At 45.1% G+C, this 23800-nt stretch overlaps 1 protein-coding gene across 1 annotated transcript in view; it reads right to left on the minus strand.

The window, feature by feature from the left end:
- Window positions 1-12870: 12870 nt before the first annotated feature.
- LOC103283892 (acyl-coenzyme A thioesterase 1-like) overlaps window positions 12871-23800 on the minus strand; it is a 58451-nt gene continuing 47521 nt past the window's right edge. The window contains 3 exon segments of the mRNA XM_054715931.1: window positions 12871-13771; window positions 15733-15935; window positions 21021-21661. Coding sequence (XP_054571906.1) covers window positions 13196-13771; window positions 15733-15935; window positions 21021-21661 — 1420 coding nt within the window. The 3' untranslated portion in view covers window positions 12871-13195.

The following is a 23800-nucleotide window of genomic DNA, read 5'->3' on the forward strand; positions in this document are numbered from 1 at the left end:
TAGGTTACCCTGGGAGTGAGGTTCTTGCTTTCCCAGTTTTGCCCCTTGCTGGGCATCCACATGTTTCTTGTAGGTCCTGAGACAGGGTTTCAAAGTAGGTAGAGCAGTGGTTAAGCTCCCTGTGGCAGTTCCGAGCCCTGCTGTGATGCTGAGGGTTAGGAGGAGAGGGATGATCTGGACTGCCCTTTTGTGTCAGATATGATGGGTTACGGGACAGGTAAAGACTGATTATTGGGGCTGCATCTACATTGGGTGAGAGATAGATGAGAGTACAGGTTCCTGTCCAGCTGATGGGGAGACAGATGTATGTGTTTTCCCCACAGAGGAAGAAAAATTCCTATCATGGAGACAAGCTGAAAGGTGTAGGGAGAAGAGGTGGGCTAAAGGGTATGAGAGTCCTTTTTCTAGTTCCGCACTTCAAGCTGAGAGAGTAGTCACCATGGCGCTACCAATAAGGGGTGACAAATGAGTGATTGAGATTGTGTTGCAGTGAAAGTGGGAGGGAAAGGAAGGAAAGGAGTAGTGAGAGCCAGGGACCTGGATGGTTGGATAAGAGGTTAGACACTGAATATTCTGGTTTAGCTTAAGAAGTATCCAGCAACCTTGTCCTGCCAGGCTTGGAGACTGAAGCTTCACTTTCTTGCTGAGAGTTCCTTCTTCCTTTCTTTTTTCTTTCTTTCTCTAAAAGTCAGGGGGCGGGGGAGGGAGCAGGCTCCACAGCCGGTTCCCAGGCTAGCCAGGCCTCCAGCCGCTTCAGTCCCAAACGGCCACATTCTTCCTAGAGATAATGATCATAGAGGAGATAAGGAGATAAGGCATTTACAGTCCAAGGAATGGCTTGGCCTTTTGGGGTAAGAGAGTGAAACTGAGGTAGGTGACTGTGGTTTGGGACAACTGGGTTTTAAGAGGGGATGCATGGTAGCCCTGGCCGGGCACCGAGGTAGAATGAGAAAAGAGTGAATGGGGGAATTTAGTAAGATGCAGTGTAGACATGAGGTGGCTAATAGCTGTGAGACTAATCCGTCAACCCCCATAATAGAGACTGAGGAGGGACAAGGGTCCCAGCGAATTCAGAGAGGGCAGAATAAGTGGCCCTAGTGTCAATTAAAAAGGAGATCGGCTTACCTGCCACCACAGTCGTTACCCGAGGCTCTGTCCTGGTGATGTAAGTCTGTGGGGCCCTGTCGGGGCCTGGGCAGCTTCTTCAGTGGCCAGTCCCAGGAGGTCTGGGAGCTCCAAACCGGATCCAGAGGGTGGCCTGCTGGACTGGCTGAGGCCAGAACCGGAGGAGCCAGACTACAGTCTGAGTTCCAGTGGCCTTCCCTTCCGCACCTTGGGCAGGGCCCAGGCGGGGGTCTCGGGTTTGAGCAGGACTTGGCTCAGTGTCCTTCCTTGTTGCATTTGAAGCATGGGCCCAGAGGAGGCTTAGCCCTTGACTTACCCGTGGTTGGAGGACCGGCACTCCGTTTGGGGTTTGTGAGAGTGGTGGCTAGGAGCTGGAAGGCCCCCTAATGGGCCTCCGCCTTGGCCTGATCTCGTCTTTGATTTTGGATTTGGGTCTCCTTGTGTTAGAGAGTGGGAATTTTTGAGCACTACTGAGGCCGTGGACTATGCCCCAGATAGAGTTGTCAGTGCTGACACCAGGCCAGGCATTGAGATAGGGTCTCATGGCCCCTTCCCAGCACGTAGCCTTCTTTCACAGAACACTGTCAGCTTTCTGAAGAACAGGATGACCCTTTGAATAACATGGTCGTCATTGGCATGATCCTGACGTTGCTTGGGAAAAACTGTTTTGTCTTGGGTTACTTGTTCTGCAAAAACCGGATGTGGTTAATGTGCTTAAAAGCGGTCCTACACAAAGGGTCGCTGCTGCTCTCTGGTCTCCCTGCATGGAGAATGGCAGAGCAGTCGCCGGGTCTCCTGGCCACCCGGCTAATAAAGGCTCCCTAAATTTTAATTTGGTCTGGGCTCCAGTGGTCGTTCACTCGCATCTGCTCCATAACATTTGGAGATGCCCCAGTGAGATAACCAGCCTTTGCCTGGTCCTGTGACCGGAGCCCACCGGGGTCCCCAGACTCTCCAACCCAGGGGGAGATCTCTGAGAGACGTTCCTCAGCCCCGGGACTGGTAGAGTTCGGAAACCCTGTCTGCTAAATTTCCTGATTGACTCTGATCGGAGCCACCTGGATCTGGTTCTTACCGGTAAGAAACTTATTTCTGGTTCTGTTCTGTGGGCGCCCATCTGGGGTCTCTGGAAGGCTGGACGCAGCGCAACTTCTGAGACCAGATCCTGGTGCACGACGGTGCCCGGTGATCCTGTTGGTTGTCATTGTCTTTGTTATTCTGTGTTATTGTGGTCTAATTGTCTTTATCATTAGAATAGGTCAGTCTGCTTCTGTCTGTACTCCCCTGCAATGTTTTTTGAAAAATTTTCAGGAATTCAAGGGGCGAGCAGATGATTATGGAGCTTCCGTTAATGCTTTTGATTTACAGAAATTTTGTGAGCGGGAATGGCCAACTTTCCCATATCCCAGTGAGTGGAAGGGGGAGCTTGATCACCTCCCCTAGGTCAAAATCTCAGACTGTCTGGTGTATAAATGTAAGTGTGAGAGTATTTGTTACCTCTTTCTGTTGTTTAATTTGTTTAAAGATAGGGCGGACCTGCTATGACGGAATGCAAAAGTCTTTAGCAGCTGCTGAGACACCTTTTCTCAGAGTCTTTTGTTCTCCGTCAGAGAGGGAATCAGCCCACTTAGCTAATACAAATTTCTGTCTATGTTTGTATAAGTAAGGGTTTCAGTTTACTCTGATTTGTGAATTTGCTGTATTAAATTGAAATTTTGGAATTCTAGGGTTAATTTGTGAAGGTTGCCAATCCAGAGAAGTTTAAGCAAAGGCTTGTTGGGTTGCAATTTCTCCGGAGCAGATGTCAGAAAGAGTAGAGGCGGTAGAATTCACTCTCAGCCTGCTGAGATAGAGAAGCCCTAGGCTGGGCGACAGGGGATGGTTGGAGATATCAGAAGTGGTGAAGGTTGAGATCCTCTGGGACCTTGGAGTAAAGAAGGAAAATCTGGGAGGGAGAACAGCTATTCCTTAAGTGTAAAAAGCCTGGTTATACAGAATCGCAGAAAGCTTGCCTTATTTCCCCTGCTAAGGACAGAGTAAATGGTTAATGCAGAAAAGGGGGAGAGCAGGGAGAGATAGGTTTTTGTTGATTTTGCTGGGTACAACCAGCTCTGCTGGCGTCCTTGGTTTCTTGCTTATCTGAACTCTGCTGGCAAAACACAGTGGATCTTCCTCTGCCCATTTTCTTCTCTTTGACCTTCCAATGCACATGAAGACTGAGCCTGGCAGGGTGGGGTTACTGGGTACTTCTTGGGCGGTGTTGGAATATTCAGCAAAGGAACTTTAAGATATAATATCTTTAAGGCTGACAACTAGTTTAAGTTAAAAATCTCTGTCTCTCAAAAAGAAATATTTTTGCCAGCTCTTAGTTTTATCACAGAAGGTCGAAGAAATTCTGGCTGTTTAGTTTTTAGGATTCATTAAAGGATTGAGGTTTCAAAGAATAAGGAATACTGAGTAGAAGGTCTGAGGCATGGTTATGCATTTTTAAAGGACATAGACAGAAGGTTTAAAGGATAATTTAGAAGTGTCTGTTTCAATAGAAGGTTGTGTAGGTGTAAGAAGGAGAAGAGATATGTTGTAAAGAAATCAAATAATACAGGCCAGTAAGCCAGAAAGAGTAAATAATTTACATTCTGCCTCCCTAAACAGAGGGTAAATAGCTTATGCCAAAGTACTTAGGGAGGGACTAATAAAAGAAATCTAACAGTTACTGTTTTTTATGATTTGAAAAGTCCGTAAAAAGGACTGGCATGGAAAATCAGATCTTAAAGCAGGTCAGTGTATTTTTCTCCTTATACAATTCCTCCGAAATTTGGTAATACTTAATAAATCATGGCAATACATTTCTTTGCATAAATACAATAAGACCGGTTTCCAATAGTGGTTTTATTAACCAGAAACTTTGACTGGATTATCATGTTTCAAAGAGCCCTGCCTGAACTCTGAAGACTTGAAGCCAATAAGAGTGCCACGGAGAAAGCCTGGTATCCTGCTTGGTAGCCCTGAAAATAGCTGGTGCTGGAGCATCAGGCCCAAACCCTACCATCACTGGCGGTTGGTCAGAGCAGAAGGGGAGCAATAAGGGTGCCTCTGCGTCCCTGCGGGACCCCCACACACTCTGAGCCGCGATGAGTAGGAGGGCTGGTGAGATGGGCCTTGAAGCCTAGGGCATGGGCCCGGGTAGAGCCACTACAGGTGAGGATTCACCTAACTCAGCAGGTACTACAGGCAGGCCTGATGGCAGCTGGATGGCTTGGCTTCCTGGCCCTATGGGGCACATTAAGATTCAATCATGAAATTCCGGCAAAGGTAGTCGGTTACCATTCTTGTTATGTTTATGCAAACAATCAGGCCAAATTAAATACACTAGGTAAATTAATCTTGATTTGGCTTTTTTGATAAACATAGGGGTAATTTTGAAGAGAAAAATTCTATTTCAATAGAGGTTATTAAAACTGAAGGGTTTTCTTTCCCTTCCACCAGACCATTTGTTACAGTTTGTCTCCGCCGGGTCACAAGCCCACCTCCTTCTGTGCCCAGGCCTCATTGTCCCTCTGACAGACAGCAAGGATCTCTTGGCTCTGAGAGAAACTTCTGACCCGCCTCAGCAGGAAGTAGCTAGAAGAGCCTAACGACGTCCATTTTCCCTAAAAGAATTCAGAGCCAGGAACCTTGAGGTAATACATTAGGCAGTTAGACAGATATGAGCAGAGCAAGGACGATGGGCCAACTAGCACTACCAGATGTAGTTAAGTCTTTCCATCTCTACCTATGTGAGACAAGGGGACTCCCCAGAAGCAAGAGGGAACGAGGGTGCAGATAAAGCAGCCCAGGAGGCTGCCCTAAAACCAGTGGGGCCGCTACAGATTCTAGTGACTCTTCCAAACCCTGACCTACCCACCTCACCAGCTTACATGGAAACCCAATCTAGAAAAGCTGAAATCCATAACCAATCTTTACTCAAGTTCTTACAGGCTTCACAGTCTACCCAGAAAGCAGTCCAGAAGCATCTCTGATCCGGTCCATCCTTCCACCCTGGTGACTCTGACTGACTCCTACCTGGAAAGGACCACCCCCACAGCAGTCAAGGTCGACGGGATCCCGACGTGGCTTCATCACACCTGGCTTAAGACAGCCCAGGCAACATAGAGAGTCCAAAACTCTTCGGACCCTCTAAAGATTAGTCCTGGCCCTCATTCTGGGCCCTTATCTTAAAAACAGGCCCACTGACTTTATTCAACAGAGAATTAATTCTATCAAGCTTATAGTCCTCATGGGTCAATATAACTCCCTCACCAACAATGACCCAAAAGAGTCAATGATTTGACTCATGTACATAAAACCAGTGGGGAATGTTAGAGAGTGGGAATTTTTGAGCACTACTGAGGCCGTGGACTATGCCCCAGATAGAGTTATCAGTGCTGACACCAGGCCAGGCATTGAGATAGGGTCTCATGGCCCCTTCCCAGCACGTAGCCTTCTTTCACAGAACACTGTCAGCTTTCTGAAGAACAGGATGACCCTTTGAATAACATGGTCATCATTGGCATGATCCTGACGTTGCTTGGGAAAAACTGTTTTGTCTTGGGTTACTTGTTCTGCAAAAACCGGATGTGGTTAATGTGCTTAAAAGCGGTCCTACACAAAGGGTCGCTGCTGCTCTCTGGTCTCCCTGCATGGAGAATGGCAGAGCAGTCGCCGGGTCTCCTGGCCACCCGGCTAATAAAGGCTCCCTAAATTTTAATTTGGTCTGGGCTCCAGTGGTCGTTCACTCGCATCTGCTCCATAACACTTGTCTCTATTATTAAATACCTTAAAGGTTAGGTTAACGAGGTCTTTTTGAGGGGTTTGTGGACCTGCAGTTGCGGCATATGTCGGGGAGTAAAGATGGTCAGGTCAGTGGGAAAGGAAACCTGAGATGCCTCTCAATCTGTGAGGCTGGACATAGAGAATGGGACATGGACTCAAAGAGTGTGCCCTCAGTTCCTGCTGCCTTCCTCAGGGGTAGAGTGGACGCGAGAGTAGAAGAAGCTGTTGAGGAAGGCAGTCTTTGGGCCTGAGAATGAGTGTTAGATGGAAAGGCTGTTTTGGAGCTCAGGTTCTCAGGATTTGGGCTCCGGGACTGGGGAGAAGGCGGCTGCTGGTTAAGAGGGTCTGAAGAGAAAGAGTCTAGACGTTTTTCAATTTGAGAAAGGTCAGAGAGTGAGAAGGGAAATGGCCAGCCACCTGTGAATTCGTTTGCTGGAGGCCACGGGAGCGGAGATAAGGCGGAGAACACAGGGAAAGGGGGGGGGGGGGGGGTTAGAATTCTCAGAGGTAGAAATGCCCCATCCTGCCTCCCAAAATGAGGGCGGGACCAGGAGGGACGTTTCAGGGAGACTGAAGCTCAGGAAGCGAACACCCTGAGGGAGAGGAAGGGCCTGTAAATGCAGCCGCTGCCACTGGTCAGTGGGCAGGACCAGTGTGTGCAAAGGAAAAAAAAAAGTTAAACGTACTCCGGAGTCCTCCAAGGACTCCTGCACTCCAGCGTTGACCTGGGAAAAAGAGTGCTTAGGCAGAGAGGGACAGGTTTAGGATTGTAAGGAGGTGGCGAGATTGAGACACGTGGAGAGAAACGATCCGCTGGGTTGAAAGAGTCAGAAGACAGAGAAAGGGGTTTGAGAGGGCAAAGAGGACTTTGCGAGGAGGATCTGATGGGTGGAACACGAGGAATAAAGCAAGTGGGGAGAGCGGGAGGGTGGGTGGGGAGGGGAAAGCCTGTTCGTAGGAATCTCGAACGCTTCCCAATCTGGTGGCAAAAATCATCTAGATCTCAGAGGAAATTGGAATTTTCAGGCCACAGAGAGACTGTTAAGTTTATATTGTGGCCAGGTAGAGCTTCTTTGAAGTTACGAGAGGGTTTGGATTGAGGGGTTCCCTTGACCGGAGGGAAAGGCCACGGAGAAGTTGGGGAAGGAATAAGAAGCGTCCTTCTTTTCCCTCTGCCAACCTGTAGAAAAAAGGACAGGAGAAGGTTGCAAGGTCGTCACCCCGAACCTTTCCCGTGGAGTAGAGCAGAGTTTTCCCGGCCAGGTACCTGGGCTTTCGTAGAAAGTAGAACGTAGAACGTAGAACGTAGAGCCGCGCACGGGAAACTCTGAGGCCTTTCCAGGTCAAGGGAACCAGAGGTGGGGGTGGTTGGGAAAATCCCTGAAGCCTACCGGTTAGAAGGAAGCGATGAGATTCCCACGTGTCCTGGTACGGCAGGGTTTGAGGAGTGTTCTGAGCAGGCCAATCGACTCAGAACCATGCCGCCGAGCAGAGTCAGAGCAGGAGTCAGAAGCTCGGGGCTAGGTTCGAGGATAGTCCATGCTCACCCAGGTTCAGCACCATGATGAAAGATGAAACAGAGGGCCGGAGACCATGGGATACCAGGACACAGGCTTTATTGGCGATCACCCTGCCGGCCGCCTTCCAGAGGGGAAAGGGAAGAGAGAGAGAGAGAGAGCTTGAGAGCTTGAGAGAGAGAGAGAGAGAGAGAGAGAGATAGAGCTTGCCGGGGTGAGAGTGCCTTTTAAGGGGAGGAAAGAAGGGGACAGGGCTTAGGGCACTCAGCACATGCTGATTGGTGGTTTCAGGTGAGGTACACGGTTAGGGGCCTAGGGATTTAGGAATTGGGGGCTTAGGGTATATGGCAGGTGCTGATTGGTGGTTCAATGTACAGTCCATTTAAGGTGTTCAGGAATGTCCGGCTGCAGGTGGAGTTTACGTCATGCTCCGTCCATCAGTTGGGGGGAAGGGAGGATCTATCATTCCAGGCTTTTGCTAATATTAAAAAAAAATTGAGAGTCCGGGCAGGGTCAGGGGATGAAGGTCAGTCTTCCATAACTACTTCCTGCTGAGAGGGGGCGTCGTTAGGGGCTCCCACAAAATGTGCTTGTTTGTTTTTCTGACCGCTATTTATGGGAATGATTCCTTCAGTGTGTTTTCTTTAGTGTCTGTCTTTCTTTCGTTTCTTCCTCTTTTTTTTTTTTTTTATTAATCCTCACCCGAGGATATTTTTTCCCCATTGATTTTCAGAGTGAGTGGGAGCGAGGAAGGGGGAGGGAGGGAGAAACAGCAATGTGAGAGAGAAACATCCATGGGTTTGCCTCCTGCAGGGACCCCTGACTGGGGCGAGGGATGGAACTGCAACCCAGGTACACGCCCTTGACGGAGAATGGAACTCCCGACCCTTTGGTGGGTGGCCCAAACCCACTGAGCAATTAACCTTTGGTGGGTGGCTCTAACCACTGAGCAACCAGAGAGCTGCTTTAGTGTCTCTGCTTTTGCTCAGTGATGGCACCACCATCTGCTCTCTGTCTGCTCTGCCATTGGCGATATCAGAAGGAGGTGGCTGTTGGAGTAATTGGGCTTCATGCTTCTTTGTTCCTGTTTAGTGGGAGAGCAAGAATTCCAAGTATGTGACTGAAATCACATACTTTCCACTGGATGGGATATTGAGATGGACTTAAACCAAACCAAGGATCACCATCATTGAATACCCTTGCATCAGGGTGGAGTTGGCTTACCCTGAAGGCCTAAGGCAATCCCTGAATGAAAATTGGGTCCTCTAATAAAAGGAAGATGGGTAATGGATGCTGAGGAAGAACGTGGCAGTATCCTTGAGAGCATTGGAGGAGACCCATTATGGTATTGGTGGCCTTTTAGAAATGAGGGCAAGAAAGGACATTTTTTTAAAGGTAGAGAAAGAAAATAGGTTAACAGAAGTTATGACTATTAACGGGACTAATGATGGAATTTTGAGGTTGACTTTTTAGAAGACTGTTGTGTATTTAAATTTGAACAAGGAATTTGACATTAAAAAATACATTTCAGAAACAAGAAATTCAGCACATAGCAAGACGAAAATTCTCCCTCAGTTTTTCTTCAATTTTCAAAATCAGGTGGGGATGAGAGACACTGTGGAAACAAGTCAGATGAAGGAGGGAAAGATTCCTCCAAATGTGTCATTATGGGATATTGATAATTTTGAGCTAAAGGCACTTGAAAAACAGCAGGTTTAAGAAGGGCACACATTCCCTCCCTTTTCCCGTTAAAAGCAGAAGATGAAATTCAGTCTTATCACCAGAAATTCTGTACAAGATCTTCTATACTAATAAAAGGGTAATATGCTAATTAGACCAGGAGACCTTCTGGACAAAGCCATGGTGACGGAGCTGAGGCAGAGGCAGTTAGGGGCAAGCAGGCCGGCAGGCAGAGTGGTTAGGAGCAATCAGGTAGGCAGGTGAGCAGTTAGGAGCCAGCAGTCCCGGATTACGAGAGGGATGTCTGACTGCAGGGATCGGGCCTAAACCGGTAGTTGGACGTCCCCTGAGGGGTCCCAGATTGGAGAGGGTGCAGGCCGGGCTGAGGAACACACACACCACACACACACACACACACACACACACACACACACACACACACACATGCATGAACTTTGTGCACTGGGCCACTAGTATTAAAATAATTTCCTTTAGTCTCCTCATGTATTTTACTTTTCCACAGTTGCCATTCTGTTCAATCTAGTGTGTAAGTACTTAGGTTTTGCCACCTCTTTGGGTCTTTATTTTCTTGTGGAGACTTTCTGTACATGTAAAAATAAAATTGGTATGCTTTTTTCTTGTTAATCTGTTTTTATGTAAATTTAATTCTCAGGCCCAACCAGAAACCCTAAGAGGACAGAAGTAAAGTTTCTGCATAGCAAAAATTTTTGTGATATTGGAATAGTAGCAAGTATTGAAATAGAGAAAAAATGTGTGTTGTGAAAATGGTGAGGAAGAAGTCCATGTCATGTTCCTAGAACCTATTTCTGACAAATCTCTCAACAAGTATGGAAGAAACAATATTGTCAGTTAGCTCAATCAGCAGTCTGTCTTGACACTCTGAAGAGGTGATGCAAAGAAGAGATACCCAAGAGTGATGGGTATCTGAAGAAATCATCTATTTTTTTGTGAGGCTGAAGAAATCATCTATTTTTTCTATACCAGGCAGGGTATAATTGAATCTATAATAATAAAAGCATAATATGCTAATTAGACTGGATGTCCTTCCAGATAACCTTTTGGATGAAGCCTGGGCTGCCCAGGTCCTGGGTGCTGGCTGGCGACTGGAGGGAAGCCCGGGTCCCGGGTGCCAGAGGGAAGCCTGTGCCGGCCGCTGGGGGAAGGAAGGCCTACTATTGCACAAATTTCATGCATCGGGCCTCTAGCCTATAAAAAGCTAAGTGACCAGCCAGCTGACGGGGGCAATGCTCTGCAGGAGCTGCAGTAACTTGACAGAGGTGGTTCTCAGGTAATGCACCCAGAACCAGAGAGGAGGGAGCCCAATTCCTCGTGGGGCATGCGATTCCACCTTCAGCTGTGGGTTACATTGTTGCTGGTGCACTATCGCCCCAAATCTGGTTTCTAATTAATTTCCTTTCAATATGTATGAATCTGTGCACTGGTCCACTAGTTTTTTATATTACTCAGGAAGTGAAGTAAACTCAATATCTGTGGTAATATCACCACAAAACTAAGACAAAAAAAATAAAAACAAAATATTAGACACTGATGTGTCTAAGTGAAAAAATGCAATGTTTTCTATGAATGAACTAAGAAATTACACTGGTTGGACAGTTTACACATCCTTAAAACTCCAATGAACTGGTTCAACTTGGCCACTATTCTCGACAGTTCCCAAGTGGTTATCTTGCAGAGAGCATGGATGGGCTTTAAGGAAATTCATGATGATATACCTGAAGAACACAGTGTGTGTGTGAATGTGAACGAACTTACACAAAGTGCATTCTACTGGGTGGATGAGAAGAGGCAGAAATTGATGGATAAATGGCTTTGTGCTCAAATAAAATGAAGAACCACAGAGCTAAGGGAAGCAGCTTAACAAAGAGAAAAGAAACCGGATTTGGGGATTTGAGCCCAGCTCTACATATATTTACTATGTGAAGAACTTCTCTGAGTCTCTGTTTCCTCATTGGTAAAATGAGGATGACACCTGTCTTACAGGTTGGTGAGGATTAAGTGACAAGCACACTGTAGTATATAAGAAAAAGCTGACAAAACAAAAAGCACTGTACTGTTTTTGAGTTTCAGGAGAAAAAAATGTCAAGAATTGCTTTATTAAAAAATGTAATTGAGGAAATAACACCATAATCACAAGGTGAAGCATTGTTTATTTTAAATTCAGTAAGCTTTAAAAAAAGTGTTGTAAGTCTATTGTGGAACTATTTATATCAAGTGATATAAATATTAAATCAGTTTATTTTCACACTAATTTTTAAAATCCCTTATGTAATTCATCTAAATAATGTTTTGCCAGCTTTCAAAACAACTAAATCTTAAAGGCCCATATGTGTAACCAGAAACATAACTTAAAATTTATTTACACTAGGACAATACCAGTTCATCTAAGAAGATATCAAAGAACTGAAAATACATTTGCTATGAAAATTTTTAGTAGTTTTACAGCTAAGTAGTAGTTTAGTAATTTACAGCTAAAATGTTCATTTCCATTCTTTTTGTTTGTTTGTTTGTTTTAAATATGTTTTTTATTGATTTTAGAGAGAGAGGAAGGGAGATGGAGAACAACAGAGAAACATCCATAAGAAAGAAACCTCAATAATCTGCCTCCTGCACACCTCCTACTGGAGATTGAGCATGAAACCCGGGCATGTGCCCTCTCCGGGAATCTAATCTGTGCCCTCTTGGTGCATGGGACGACGCTCAACCCACTGAACCACACTGGCCCTGTTCACTTCCATTCTTTTTTGTTGTTGTTAATCCTCACCCAAGGATATTTTCTTTTCTTTTTTTAAAAATATATTTTATTGATTATTTTACAGAGAGGAAGGGAGAGGGATAGAGAGTTAGAAACATCGATGAGAGAGAAACATCGATCAGCTGCCTCCTGCACACCCCCTACTGAGGATGTGCCTGCAACCGAGGTACATGGCCTTGACCGGAATCGAACCTGGGACCCTTCAGTCCACAGGCCGATGCTCTATCCACTGAGCCAAACTGTTTAGGGCCCGAGGATATTTTCCATTGATTTTTAGAGAGAGTGGAAGTGAGGGGGAGAGACAGAGAGAAACATCAATGTGAGAGAGACACATGGATTGGTTGCTTTCTATAGGGCCAGGGATAGAGCCTGGACCCAAGGTATGTGCCCTTGACTGGAATTGAACCCTCCGGTTGACACTCTAACCACTGAGCCAGACCGCCTAGGGCTCAAATCTGATAATATTTTTGATATATGCTTTTCTTGTATGGCAGGTAATTATTTATTTATTACTAGAGGCCTGGTGCATGAATTCGGATCCCTTGGCCTGGACTGTGGGATCAGGCTGAAACTGGCTCTCTGACACCCCCTGAGGGGTCCTGGATTGCTAGAGATGACAGGCCAGGCTGAGGGACCCCACCAGTGCATGATGGGTGTCAGGGAGGGACTGTGGGAGGGCTATAGGGCGTGTCCACCTGTCTTGCTCAGTCCTGATTGGCTGGACCCCAGCAGCAAGCTAATTTACCAGTTGGAGTGCCTGCACCCTGGTGGTCAGTGCACGTCATAGCAAGCAGTTGAGCAGTCTTAGCATATCATTAGCATATTATGCTTTGATTGGTTGAACAGATGACTGGGGGATCAGACACTTAGCATATTAGGCTTTTATTATATAGAATTAAACAAATTCAATAAATAATAGTAAATAATTAACTAATTACCGAGTATCAATTATGTATGGGTCACTATTAATCAGCGTTCTCACTTTTCCTTTCAGAACTAAAGCCTTGTGTGTTGGGAGAGACTAAAAAGGTATGCCTTGTCCATCTATTATGTTTTCTTTTCCTCCTAAACAACTGAAAAGGCATGTAGTTTATAAAAATCTTGAAAACTCATTGGTAAGTTCATTTTAACAGTAAGGAAGGAAAAACTAAGTACTTATTAAAAAGAAAAAAAAAAACTACATTTACACACTAATTGCAACTGCTGTTCCCAGGATAAATTAACATCAGAGATGCCACACAAATAAAAAATCACAGTGTTGGTGGGATTACCCCAAGTGTTTGTGGAAAAAAATCTGGAGTTGCTTCCAAGCATCCACCTGGGCTACGGCATGAGCCCTGGGCTCTCCTCCCCAAATGACATTCTTGCCCAATAGGGAGTGCAGGGAAGCCCGGCACAGGGGAAAGTACGGAGGCTCGATGTAGTGCCCCGCCTGTGGGTAACAGATTATCTGCGGCTTCTCCTTACCATGGGCCTGTAAGCGCTTAGAGGCCTCATTGGCAAAGAATTCACTCTTCCAGTTGTGGTCATCCTGACCTACAAGGAACAGGAAGGTGCTCTCAGCCCTTTCCACAGGAATGAGACTCTTCTGGTCAGGTCCTTCCAAAGGGTTGTTCAGGACATCCAAAATGTCTGCAAAGCCATCTTTGGTTACCTTGATTCGAGCTGGGTTGAAACCTAGAGGGTTCAAGGTCTCGTCCTTATAGTGTAAGGCTCCTCCGACATTGGCCACGGAGCCATTGATTATGACTGCAGCAGTGATGCCCTTCAGGAACGAGGCCATGGAGAGGCAGAGATCACCTCCTTTAGAAATCCCGAGCAGCCCAACTCCTGGACCCTTTACCTGAGATAAGGACAGAGAAATAATAATGAGTCCACCAATCAGTCTGGTGAGTAGTGCCTGGAATTGGAAGTCACTTGGAACTGAGCCTAATCTGGGCTCTGCCATTTACCAAGGTTTGCAACCTGGGATATTTACTTATTCCTCCTTTCTCTCTTCCTTTCCGCAATTTCTCCCATCACCATTGTTGGGGACTTTAGCCTTTCAGTTCCTTGACCTCCATACTTCCAATGACCTTTTTTCCTACCCCACTTCAGCCACCCATTCCCGTTGTCATAACCTTTACCAAGTCATCATCAGTAAATACCTCATCTCCAAAATCTCAGCTGCAAGCATTCTACTCTCTAATTACCATCTTAAATACTTCTGTTCAGCCATTTTAGTGCCACCTGCTTCCATTTCTTTGAGACCTTGACCACCATTTTTTTTTTCTATCAGTATCTCTCATGTTCATTTCCTACCCCATCCAGTTTAGATTTCAAACTTCATTGTTATTATCCCTCCCTTGTAAGCACTCTTAGCTAATTCCTTTCTTCCTTTGGTCATACTTGCCTGGAAAAGTGATAACCTTGGTTAAATCCACCTCAGTTCCTCTAGGCCTGCATTTGTACAAATAAACACTGAAGGGAAAAAATACACATTTGTGCTGGCAAATCTTTAATTTCATGACCACAAATTTCAAATATGCATTCAGACTGCCTATCACTTCTGCCACACTTCACTGAGTTTGCTTTTCACTTCTCCAATGACAATGTCATAGCTTCTCCTATTTGCTCAAACCTCTTGAATTCCTCTCTATTCCCTTTCAGTTTCAGCTCCTCATACTTCATGGAGAAAATAGAAGCTTCCAGTGGGAACGCTTCCTCATTTCCCCCCTGCCAAATATTCATAGTTCCGAATGAATTGAAACTCTCTGCCTTCCTTCCTGGTTCCAAAAGTATCTCTGTTTTATCAAAGGCCATCCCTCTGCTTGGTTTGGGATCCCATCCACTCTCATTCTCATAGCCTTTGCTCCTACAACTACTTCTCTCTTTCTCCTCCTTCATAATTTTCTTCTCTCCTGGCTCATTCCCATCAGCGTACTTCATGCTGTAGTAACTCTTACATTTTAATACCAATTCCTTGACCCCCAAAGCTACTCTGCCATAGTTTTCTCTCTTTCACAGCAAAACTGTGGAAAAAGTTGTTTGTAGTTGTTCTCTTTCTTGTCTTCTAATCTCTATTTAGTCTCCTCCAGGGTAATTTGGATTTGCACTATTCTACAAGGACTGATCATGTCATAGTTACCAAAATCTTGTATTATAAATAGCTATTTTATTGACCTCTCAACAGCAGTCTTTTTTTTCTTCTTCTCATGGCTTCTACAACAGCACTCTTGACTGGTTTCAAACATTTATTCATCATGAAAGTGCTAGGAATTAAATGATTTTATTATCCCAATTTTTCAAAGGAGGAAACATAAACTAATCCCAAAGCTAGTATTTGGTGAAATCAAAACTCAAATTTAACTTTTCTCTATCCACATCTTATTCTGATTCCACTATACTCTGTCACTTTTTCTAAGAGCTCCTATACTTCCATTTACTATGAGCTCTAACTGAATTGCAAATTAATCTTCTGTTCCTCTGATACATTAAACTGGGGCCATCTGGAGGCAGTGATTCCTTTCCCCCTTCCCTCTACTTCCTGTGTCAAACCTAGGGTTCTCAAATTATTATTATTATGAAATGCTATAAACCACTAGAATTAAAAATTCCATAATGCCAACTAAGAACTTCTTTATTAGTAGGAACTATGTCACAGTAAAATGTGATTGCATAGAAACTATATGGGAAGTGACTATAAAAGGTGGTATGTTGGGGGTAAGGAGTGGCTGTCATGAATTAGTCAAGTTCTTGAAGACCAAGGGCATTTATGAAGAGGAGACCTGATATGTAGACCACAAAACTTAGAGAAATTCCAACCTGAGGGTGATTAAGCAGGTAGTTCACAGCTTCTTCAAAGTACTCCAGGTGGAGGTTTTCTATGCTCTTGGGGAGGTCTTCATAGCTATAATAAGCCAGAGCCATCACAGCAAAACCTTTCCCAGCCAGTAGACTAGCTCGATATTCTGGAAGGCCACCTCCAACTCCAAAAATGTCCACAATCCCAGGAAAGGGTCCGGGTTCTTTGAAAGAAACAAAACACAAAACTAAACTATTCCTGAAACACTTTTTTTATTTTTTTATTTTTTTTTTTGGAAACACTTTTTTTAAAAAATTAATTTTAGAGAGACAAGAAGGGAGAGGGGGAGAGATAGAAATATCTATTGGCCGCCACTTGCACACCCCCTACAAGCCCACAACCTGGGCATGTGCCATGACCTGTGATCTGGTGCGTGGAAGGACGCTCAACCGAGCCACACCAGCCAGGCTATAAATGAAACTGTACAACAAGCATGTCAAACTCAAAGGCTAACATGGGCCAAATAAACAAGGTTTAAGTTTATGTGGGCCACAAAAAACCAAAAGCTTCAATTTTCATAGAAATGTAGGTTTATTTTAATAGAGACAATGCTAAATACAAAGGGCTGAAATAAATGAGTAATCGTTAACAAAATAACAAAACATTTTAATAAAAATTAATATTTTTCTTGAACATTAACTTACCAGACACTGAATAACTGCACAAATTAGTAAGTGTAATACAAATAAACCTATTTTTCTTGTTCTGCAAAAGCGAAATATTTCCTGTTGTGCACACCACACAAGTCAGTATAAGACTAATGACATGGCAATCAGCTGCTAAAATATTCACTGCTGGTATTAGTGGAGAAAAATGGTGTACCTGCGCATAAAGCAAGTAAGGGAAATGATTGCAAAACGATGATAGTAATCAGTCATTAGTGAACATTGTAGTTCGTTATTAATAATTATGTATAACAGGATATTGTAAAAAGTTATGCAATTTGTATTAAAATGTTTCTTACATACCGTTATATTAGCTGTGCCACATAAATATTCATTGTGGGCCACATGTGGTCCGTGGGCTATGAGTTTGACATGCTTGCTCTACAGTGATGTCAAAAGCCAATTGTTGCCTACTTGGTAATGTCAAAGTTTTCTTCATAATCAGAAATGCTGAAAGACCCCTGGTCTTTAGAGATCCAGACAATGGCATAGACTAAAGCCCCACAGATTTTTACAAAGATTATGAATCACTTTGTGGTTAAAAATAATTCGCAGACAATGAAAACAGCAAAATCATTGCCCTCTCCCCCCAAAATTGACAATGCCAGATGCTAGTGAGAGTGCAGGGCAACTGGAACCTTCATGCATTGCTGGTAAAAATGCAAAATTGTATAGCCACTTTGGAAAACAGTTGGGCAGTTTTGTATAAAGTTAAACATAAACTTACCATATGATCTAACAATCTCACTCCTAGGTATATTTATCAAGGAGAAATGAAGATTTGTGTCCACACAAAAACTTGTATGCAAGTGTTTGTAGTGACGTTATTCATAATCTTCAAAGATTTGAAACCCAAATGTCCTTCAAGTGGTGAGTGAATAAACAACCATATAATGGAGTACTACTAAAAAACAAGATACATCGAGCAACACAAATGAATCACAAATGCATTATGCTAGACAAAAGGCTACATACCCTGTATGATTCCATTTACTGGGTACTTTGACCATTTACAGGAAAAGTTTGTATTTAACGTGCAAAGTTTAAAGAAGAATAATAAAGCAAACACTTTATATCTACCATTTAAAAAAACTCAGTAATAATTGTCAAAGGCCCCTGAATATCTTGCTCCTTACCTTCCTTTCCACTGTCCTCGCTTTTATTTATTTTTATTATTTTTTTACTCCCCTTGCCCACCCCTCTGCCCCCCCACCCCAACTGTCCTGGCTTTTATTCTTTTGGTTTTCTTTACCATATTACCACTTATGTGTGTGTGTATGTGTGTGTGTGTGTGTGTGTGTGTGTGTGTGTGTGTGTTAAACAGTATTTTGTTTATTGTGCCTATTTTCTGAATTTTATCTACATGGAATGAAATTGAATGTATTCTGGAATTTGATTGTTTCATTCAACAGTTTTTGAAGTTCATTCATGTTGACTCTTGTGGCTGTAGTTCAATCACTTTGCTGCTGTAAACATACCTCAATTTATCATTTTTATTGTTGTTGGACATTTGGAATGTTTGCAGTTGTTTTTGCTCTTACAAACAATACCTCTTGGTGCACATGAACCAGGAGTAGAATGATATAGTCAACTTTCTAAGTAAAAAATTGTTTTCTTGCCCAGCCAGCATGGCTCAGTGGTTGAGCGTTGACCTATGAACCAGGAGGTCATGGTTCGATTCCTGGTCAGGGTATATGCCTGTGTTTCGGGCTCAATCCCCTGTGTGGCGCATGCAGGAGGCAACTGATCAATGATTTTCTCTTACCATTGATGTTTCTATCTCTCCCTTCCTCTCTGAAAGCAATAAAAATATATATTTTTTAAGTTTTTAAATTATTTTCAGCCCTGGTCAGTGTTGTTCAGTGGTTAGTGTTGGCTTGTGGACTGAAGGGTCTCAGATTTGAATGCCAGTCAAGGGCACGTACCTGCATTGCAGGTTCTATCCCTGGCCCCGGTTGGGGCATGTGCAGAAAGCAGCCAATTGATGTGTCTTGCTCACATGGATGTTTCTCTCTCTCTCCCTCCTGATCCGTCCCTCCCTTCCACTTGCTTAAAAAAAAAAAAAATCAGCCCTAACCGGTTTGGCTCAGTGGATAGATAGAGCATCGGCCTATGGACTGAAGGGTCTAAGGTTTGATTCCGTTCAAGGGCATGTACCTTGGTTTTGGGCACATCCCCAGTCGGGGGTGTATAGGAGGCAGCTGATTGATATTTCTAACTCTCTATCCCTCTCCCTTCCTTTCTGTAAAAAAAATCAATAAAATATATTTTTAAAAATCAATGGAAAAAATATCCTCAGGTGAGGATTAACAACAAAAATATTTTCCAGGAGTAGATGAATATATTCCTTTTAGCAGTGTGAACTCCTTTTCCTCTATATACTTGTTAACAATTGGTAATATTAGACTTCTAAATTTTGAGAGTTTGAAATGTGTAGTTTTATTTTGCATTTCCCTGATTCCTAATAGTATAAGTACCTGTTTTAAAAAAAATCCTCACCAAGGACATGTTTGATTTTAGAGAGGAAGAAAGAGAGAAAGAGAGAAAACAAGAAGTGATGTGAGAAAGAAATATTGGTTGTTTGCCTCCCATTCTCTCCCCGACTGGGATCAAACCCTCAACCTAGGGATATGCCCTGATTGAGAATAGAACCCGCAACCATTAGGTATACCAGATGACACTCCAACCAACTGAGCCACTTGGTAAGGGCAGGATAAGCATCTTTTTATTTTTTTCATTGGCCAATTGCTTTTTATGTAATGGAAAAATTATTCAATAACTTCAAAAGATTTCCAGTTAATAGCAAGAGGCCTTCCTCCTTCATGCTAATTTTCTTAAACCTTAACATATATACTGTGGGAGCATGGCCTGTATGGCTCAGTGTACCCAGGAACCAAGAGGTCATCAGTTCAATTTCCTGTCAGGGCATATGGCTAGGTTTCGGACTCCCCAGTTGAGGCTGTGCAGGAGGCAGCCAATCGATGATGTTTCTCTCCCATTGATGTTTCTATTTCTCCCTCTCCCTCTCTCTAAAAATCAATAAAAACATATATATATATATAATGGGAATTATAAGCAAAGTTGTAAAATTGAGAAACCTTTAAGAAATTAAAAACTTGAAACTTCCTATAAATGGTTTTTTTAAAAATTACAACTGTCTGGAAAATATTATGCCTAGTGAAATAAGGCAATCTGAGAAAGACAAGTATCACATGATCTCACTTATTTGTGGAATCTAATGAATAAAATGAATTGACCAATAAAATAAGACCCAAAGCATGGAGGCATGGAACAGATTGACATACCTCAATGTGGGATTGGGATGAGAAGAGATAAACTAAGAACTTACATACTTACTAGAGGCCAGTGCATGGATTCATGCACCAGTGGGGTCCCTCAGCCTGGCCTGTGGGGATCAGGCCAAAACCAGCTCTCCGACATCCCCCAAGGGGTCCTGGATTGTGAGAGGGTGCAGGCCAGGCCAAGGGACCCCACCAGTGCACCATCGGGCTGGGGAGGGACCACGGGAGGGCTCCAGGGCGTGTTCAGCCCAGCTCGTCCAGTCCCCATGGGTTGGACCCCAGCAGCAAACTAACCTATGGGTGGGAGTGTCTTCCCTCTGGTGGTTAGTGCGCATCATAGCGACTGGTACAACGGTGGAACACTTAGCATATTAGGCTTTTATTATATAGGACTAGAGGCCTGGTGCCTGACATTTGTAGGGAGCAGACCTAATCCAGCAGGCGGACATCCTCCAAGGGGTCCTTAGTGCCGCAGCAGAGGTGAGAGAGGCTCCCGCCACTGCCACTGGGCTCACCAGCTGTGAGCCAGGCTTCTGGCTGAGCAGTGCTCCCCCTGTGGGAGCACACTGTCCACCAGGGGGCAGCTCTTGCATTGAGCATCTGCCCCTGGTGGTCAGTGTGCATCACAGCATCTGGTTGTTCTGCTGTTTGGTCAATTTGCATATTAGGGTTTTATCATATAGGATAGGATAGGATATGCATAGCCCATGGACAGGGGCAATAGGGTAGTGAAGACCTGGGGGGTGGATAGGGGTTGGGAGAGGGTGATAAAGGGAGGGAAATGGGAGATATCTGTAATAGTATCAACAATAAAAAATAACTTTAAAAATTACAACTGTCTTTTCCTTTTCTTTAATGTTAATCCTCACTGGAGGATATTTTTACCATTGATTTTTTTTTTTTTTAAGGTGGGGGGTGGGGGAGAGAGAGAGAGAAACATCATTGGTCCCTCCAGTTGGGGGATGGAACTTGCAACCCAAGTATATGCCCTGGCCAGGAATCCTACTGGCAACCCTTCGGTTCACAGGCCTGCGCTCAACCAACTGAGCCACTCCACCAGCTGGGCCACTCGGAGAGGCAGGATATCTTATAATTGACCTCTCAGTTTTGCAACTGGCAGAGCCACCTCCCAGCCAGCCTTACATTCCATTCCCGTCTCCTTGACATTTTAACGCCCCACGGACCTCCTGAACATTGGGAGCTACCTCCATCCTCTCAGTAGAAGTGGAGGAGGTTAAAAAAAAAAAAAAGAAGAAGAAAAATTGAAGTGGTGTCACTCACCCGGTGGCAGGAAGAGCGTGGCGCGCACCCGGCCCGCGCGCACCGGCTCCCGCCGCACCCCGGGCGCAAGGAAATCGCGCTCGTGCACCGTCCGGCCAAGCAGCCGTCCGCCCTCAGGCTCGTGGCCATCGAGCACCTCCAGCTCCACGGCGAAAGGCGTCTGCACGTCCCGCTTCACCAGCCGCAGGAAGGGCTTCTCGGGCTCCATGGCCCAGAAGAGCCCCATGGGCTCGAGCCCGGTGAAGCTGCCGCCCAGCGCGGGCGCGCGCGTCAGGTCCAGCTCTCCGCTGTCATCGGCGCTGTAGTACGCGTGGGCGCGGAAGAGCGCGCCCTTCTCGTCGCGCAGGGATGTTCGCAGCGTGACCGGCTGCCCCCTGGCCAGGTCGCTCACAATGATGCGCAAAGGCTCGTCCCAGCGGCTGCGGCCCGCCGGCTCCAAGGTCAGCGTTGCCGCCATCCTGGCAGGAGCCCAGGAGACTGGTCCTTTAGCACTCAACTTTGGAGTTCTGGGCAGTGCCCAACTCCTCAGGCCCCATCGGCAGAGTCCAGACACTCGCAGGACAGCAAGAGAAGAGTCCATCGTTTTGCGACTTAATTTCAGACCGCGGATCAACTGAATGGGGATCTGGAGAAAGTTAGAACTGGTGTTTGACAGCCCCTAATGGCAGGCTGCCCATCTGCAGGCTAAGAGCCCAATAGGCCAGGGCAGCCTACTAAATGGAACCTGGCCCTGCCAATCAGCAGCCCAGGTTTTTTTTGTTGTTGTTGTTAATCCTCATCCGGGAAAATGTTCCCATTGCTTTTTAGAGAGAGTGGAAGCGAGGGGGAGAGACAGAGACACATCAATTGGTTGCCTCCCTCATAAGCCTGACCAGGGCCAGGGATAGAGCCTGCAACCAAGGTACATGTCTTAGGAATCGAACCTGGAACCCTTCAGTCCGCAGGTCAACGGTCTATCCACTGAGCCAAAACGGCTAGGCAGTAGCCTATGTTTGAAAGCAAGAGAGATCAGACACACATGAACATGCTCAAAGCCTCCTGGCTGAAAAACCTCCACCTTTTTGGGAAAAGAATTTCCTAGTTCTGCCTCTCAAAAGCCCTTGGGCCTGGGCAGTGGATGGTACCAGGGTTGCCACTGAAGGAGCCTGGCAACAAAGCCGTCTCCAGTCCCCACTCTTAATGGCTAAATAGTGCAGGGCTGGAACTGAGTTTTAGCACTTCGTTGATAATAATCACAGGTCTTTTAAAATGTGCAGCAGGGTATTTTGCTTGTAGTATTTGTGCATCTGATTACCTTCCACACCATGCCACATCTAAGGGGCCTGGCATATTACTGTGTGAGTAAAAACAGCCAAGTGAGGTAATAATTATTGTTATATCCTGGATTCTCATGTTATTTCTAGGCAAATGGTATCTCCTCCTCATCCTGGATGTGAGGTGAAAAACATTTCCTACTTTTTCATGAATTATAGATTTTACTCTGTGGTAGATTTTTTCATCAAACTTCAGTTCAGGCCTCTTCCAAGACCTTGTACTTGATTTTACATTTATAATTTCACTAGAGTCCCGGTGCATGAAATTTGTGCACGGGGGTGGGGATGGTCCCCTCAGCCAAGCCTGCACCCTCTCCAATCTGGGACCCCTCTCACAATCCTGGACCGCTGGCTCCTAATTGCTCACCTGCCTGCCTGCCTGGTCGCCCCTCACTGCCACATCTGTCGGCCTGGTCGCTCCTAACTGCCGCCCCCCTCCCCCCCGCCAGCCTGGTCACCCCCAACTGCCCCCCCAATGACCTAGTCACTCCTCACTGCCCCCCTGTCAGCCTAATCGCCCCCAACTGGCCCCCCTGCCAGCCTGGTCACCCCTGACTGCCCCCCTGCTGGCCTGGTCGCCCCCAACTTCCCCCCCACACACACTGGCCTGGTCGCCCCACACAGCCTGCTGTTCAGTCGTTTGGTTGTCCCTCACTAACCCCCCTGCCAGCCTGGTTGTAGGCAGCCATCTTGTGAGGGTGTGATGGTCAATTTGCATATTACCTCTTTAATATATAGGATATTCTTTTTAGTAGAGAAATCAGCAAACTGCATATACTTTAAGCCCCCTATTGACCTCAAGCAAATTAGTAACCTAAATTGTCAGGAGGCAAAAATACAGAAAAGCATTTATTTGGGGTTTAAAGGAGCTGAAAATCTGGGCACACTGATTCAGATAGCAACCCAAAGTGTCTGCCAGAGAAGTCAGGGGATTTTTAAAGGCAAAAATGGAGTTTGCATAAGTCATTCATAAAGAATTTAAATTGGTGCTGGTGACAGAAAACTAACCTTGGCTAAACAAAATTAATTGCTAAAGCTATCTTGAAGTAAAAAGTCCATCTCTGTGAGGAGTTGCAGGTGTTCTTACAGCGTCCTAGAATATTTATAGTTTTGCCTATTTCAAAAGTTCATGTTCTGTCCAGTAAGGATGTGCATAAGACTCATTTCTTTAATGGCCTCTCGGCTCCATTTTAAAGCTCCTTAACACAAGTGACTTCATTTTATTTCACATTTGACAAAATAGAGAGCCAGATATTTCTCCAGCAAAATAGCTTTAATCGGGGAACAACAGAAACTTGTAATTTGAGACATGCAGTCTAAAGGTAAACCACTGCAAGTCCAGAGACACAAAGGAGAGAAATGCTCTTTCATGGACTTGGGAGGGGCAAAGTGTGTTGCTTAAGGTCTCTGTCTCCCTGGAGAGCACTGTGAAGATTGCTCTATCAGAACATGGTTTAAATTGTGTGT

The sequence above is a fragment of the Eptesicus fuscus genome, chromosome 5 (assembly GCF_027574615.1).
Source record: "Eptesicus fuscus isolate TK198812 chromosome 5, DD_ASM_mEF_20220401, whole genome shotgun sequence".
In the NCBI taxonomy this organism is placed as follows: domain Eukaryota; kingdom Metazoa; phylum Chordata; class Mammalia; order Chiroptera; family Vespertilionidae; genus Eptesicus; species Eptesicus fuscus.